Source organism: Crocodylus porosus, unplaced genomic scaffold, assembly GCF_001723895.1.
Source record: "Crocodylus porosus isolate Cpor-Errol unplaced genomic scaffold, CroPor_comp1, whole genome shotgun sequence".
NCBI classification, from domain to species: domain Eukaryota; kingdom Metazoa; phylum Chordata; order Crocodylia; family Crocodylidae; genus Crocodylus; species Crocodylus porosus.
In genome coordinates, this window is record NW_017728946.1 from 2180580 (window position 1) to 2183583 (window position 3004).

Genomic DNA, 3004 nt, shown 5'->3' on the forward strand with positions numbered 1-3004 from the left:
CCTCACACCGTGGTGTCTGCCTATCTTGCTGAGCCTGTGGAGCCCCTGGACTGCGACCCCTTGGCCTACTGGGCAACCCGCAGCCCGATGTGGCCGGATCTGGCCACAGTTGCCCAGGAATACCTGTCCTGTCTACTGACCAGCGTGCCAAACTAGAGAGTGTTCAGCATGGCTGCGGATGTTGTGACACCTCACGGCACCTGCTTGGGTCCTGATTTGGTGGAGCAGCTGGTGTTCCTCAAGGTGAACCTCCCACTGCTGGGTCCTCCAAGCTCCAGGTGCAGATGAACGAATGCCACCCTCCTCACTCCATCTGTAGCACAAGTTTTGTCTGTCAGCAGACTAAGGTCAGTTTCCCACAAACCCCTGCACCTATCCCTGTGAAAGTTGGCAGGCTTTGTGGGCTCCTCAGGGGCTACCAAGTCTGCAGTTTTGGGCTCCCTGTGGCTTTCCACACAAGTCACAGGAGGTTTTCTCTCAGGAATTTGGGGTGCTGTTTCTCTGAACCCCCTGAACCTATCTTGTTGAAAGATGGCAGGCTTTGTGGGCTCCTCAGGAGCTACCATTCCTGCAAGTTTCATTAAGATCAGACAAGAAATGCCAAAGTTATAGCCTGCTTCGACCTTCCCCATTGTAGCCTATGGGGAAGTCAAAGCAGCTCGAATATTCAACTGAGCTTCAACCTGGAGTTGTAATGGACTGGCTTCGACTTGAAGCAGACAGCAAATTGAAGTGGGACCCGATTTAATATTCGACATGGCTGTCGAATCGAATATTACCTGCTCTGCACAGCCCTAGTAATTACTTCTGTATTTACCATATGCACTTTTCTCTTAAATCTTAGTCTTCCAAAACTGGGATACATATTTTAAGTGGCAACGCTGACTTTCTGCCCAAAATAAAAGCCTAGAGATGCATAACATGGCTATTGCTTTTTTCCCTTCTCTTCCCTCCAGGAGCGGCATGGAGGGAGGGGTGGAGTTCAGCAGGGTCAGATCTGAGGGGTGGGGAGAAGGAAAAATGAGCTGGTGCAGTGGTGCAGTCGCACCTTGCTTTGGATTTCCTGATCCACACAAAGTTTAAGACCAACTGCCTGGCAGCAACAGTGGCAATTGTCTTCAGGTAGTGCTGAGGGAGTTGATTTGCTTCATAGGTCATTATAATCTAATTCCTACTAATTATTCTTCCTTTAACAGGTGTTAAAGGCCCTCTCTTCTTTTTAATGGCCTCTATGTTCCACTAATTAAGCTATCCTTTGTTCAGCTGTTTTGCTACTCCTAGTCATTATTCTGTTTCACAGCCCTGCAGACTGTTTTTAGTTCTTTTAAAAGTCCTGAGTCCACCCATGGAATCTACTCCTCAACAGCAGCTAAAGTTTCAGTTTTTGACTAAACATGGAAGAACTGCTGACAGTTTAGCTGTGAAAGTGTTAAAATTAGCTTTTGCCTAAGTAAGAAAGGGAAGATGAATGAACTGAAGACTAGGCTCTGTCCCTATTCTTTGTGGCCATACCTCTAGAAATTCTGTTTTTTCCAAAGGTGGTGTGGGTCTTATTTGGGTATGTGGTATGTGAGAAAATATGGGTATGTCTGAGATGCAAAGGGAACAAGCAAGTACAGAAGTTCCTGTCTCAGATGGATGTGAAGGTGGATCTTTTTCAGCTGAGTCTTTCTCTGATTTTGCAGCATTATGCAGTTACTTGGAGCATTTCCTTCACCCAGTGGCCCTGCCTCTCCTTGCAGCTTGGTGAATGAAACCACCTTAATTAAATGTTCTGGTCTGCCTACTGTAAACAAACACAGCTTTCGCTACTTTGTTTTGGATAATAGTGTCATCCTTGCAATGTTGGAGCAGCCTCTAGGGAATGAACAGAGTAAGTTAAACATTTTGTCTTGGTCTTGAAGATTAAAACTTTTTGTAATATATCTGCAAAATGAGTCCATTTAGTAAAAGTCTTTTGCTTTTTGCACGCTGAAGTCTTAACTGTTCTATGTATGTACAACTGAAGTGTGCAACTCTGTATAAAGTCGCAAGAATAAAGTCAACAGTGTCACTGTTATGCCAGTGTGCAGACTTTCCCAACAGCTACACTCCAGTTAATGAGATCGCATATCTTTACATGACTGCATTGTAAATACAGTTGAAGGAGTAATAGTAATAACATTTTAGAACATGTTAAAAAATAAAACATCCCACTGTATAAAAGGATTAATTTTAAAAATGTTTGTCAGGGTACAGGAATTTGGCTTTAGCCAGTGATGGCTGTATGTAGTTTTACGTTTGTATAGTTGCTTTTGCTCATTTTAGTTCTCCATTTATTATTAAATGTTATATTGCTGCTAGCAGCCTGCAGATGTAATGACTGTAATTGTTTTGCAGTTGTAATGGCTTTCCTGTGAACCATTGTACTTTATCGGTGGGCTCAACAGATAACAGAGGTATAAAACAGGCTTCTAGCAGCTCTATGTACCTTTTGAAGAAGAAGAGAGTTAAGAGTAAAACTCTGGTGTTTTGGAGAAGGGCTGTCCAACTTTCAGCCCATAAGGGATTAAGCTGCAGCTATCGGCTCCTGTCTGGCTACCACTACCCCCATCATTCTAACTCAGGAGCAGGCAATTATTTCAGACAGAGGGCTCTTACAGAGTTTTGCAAGCCGTTGAGGGCTGCATGGATAGCTTCACCCCTTGATAGGTGCCCCACCCCCTGGTTGCCAGCTTGGGCCTGGAAGCCCCTAACCCCTGACCTTTGCTACCAGAACTCCCTCCCCTTGCCCCCTGGAAGCACTCCTTTCAGCAAGGGGGTCTGCCATCTTGGAACCAGAAAAATACCAAATTATAGTCTAAGTCAAAAGTGTACTACAGCATTCATTAATTTCATTTAAAAAACATATTTTTGTCCTGACTTAACATGAGTGTGTGTAGTGTACATAGAGGTGATAGTATCATAGCTTAAAACGAAGTCTACTCTTTCATATTGTGGGTGGGTGGCTATAGGTTTGTGGGGG

The 3004-nt window shown here is 44.2% G+C and overlaps 1 protein-coding gene across 5 annotated transcripts in view; it reads left to right on the top strand.

Annotated features, from left to right (window-relative positions):
• The window catches only part of RALGAPB (Ral GTPase activating protein non-catalytic beta subunit), a 191889-nt gene that overhangs the window by 119348 nt on the left and 69537 nt on the right, over nucleotides 1-3004 (top strand). For all 5 annotated transcript variants that reach the window (XM_019550734.1, XM_019550735.1, XM_019550736.1 and 2 more), the window contains one exon: nucleotides 1686-1873. In XM_019550734.1, the coding sequence (XP_019406279.1) occupies nucleotides 1686-1873 (188 nt within the window). The remainder of the gene's footprint in view (nucleotides 1-1685; nucleotides 1874-3004) is intronic.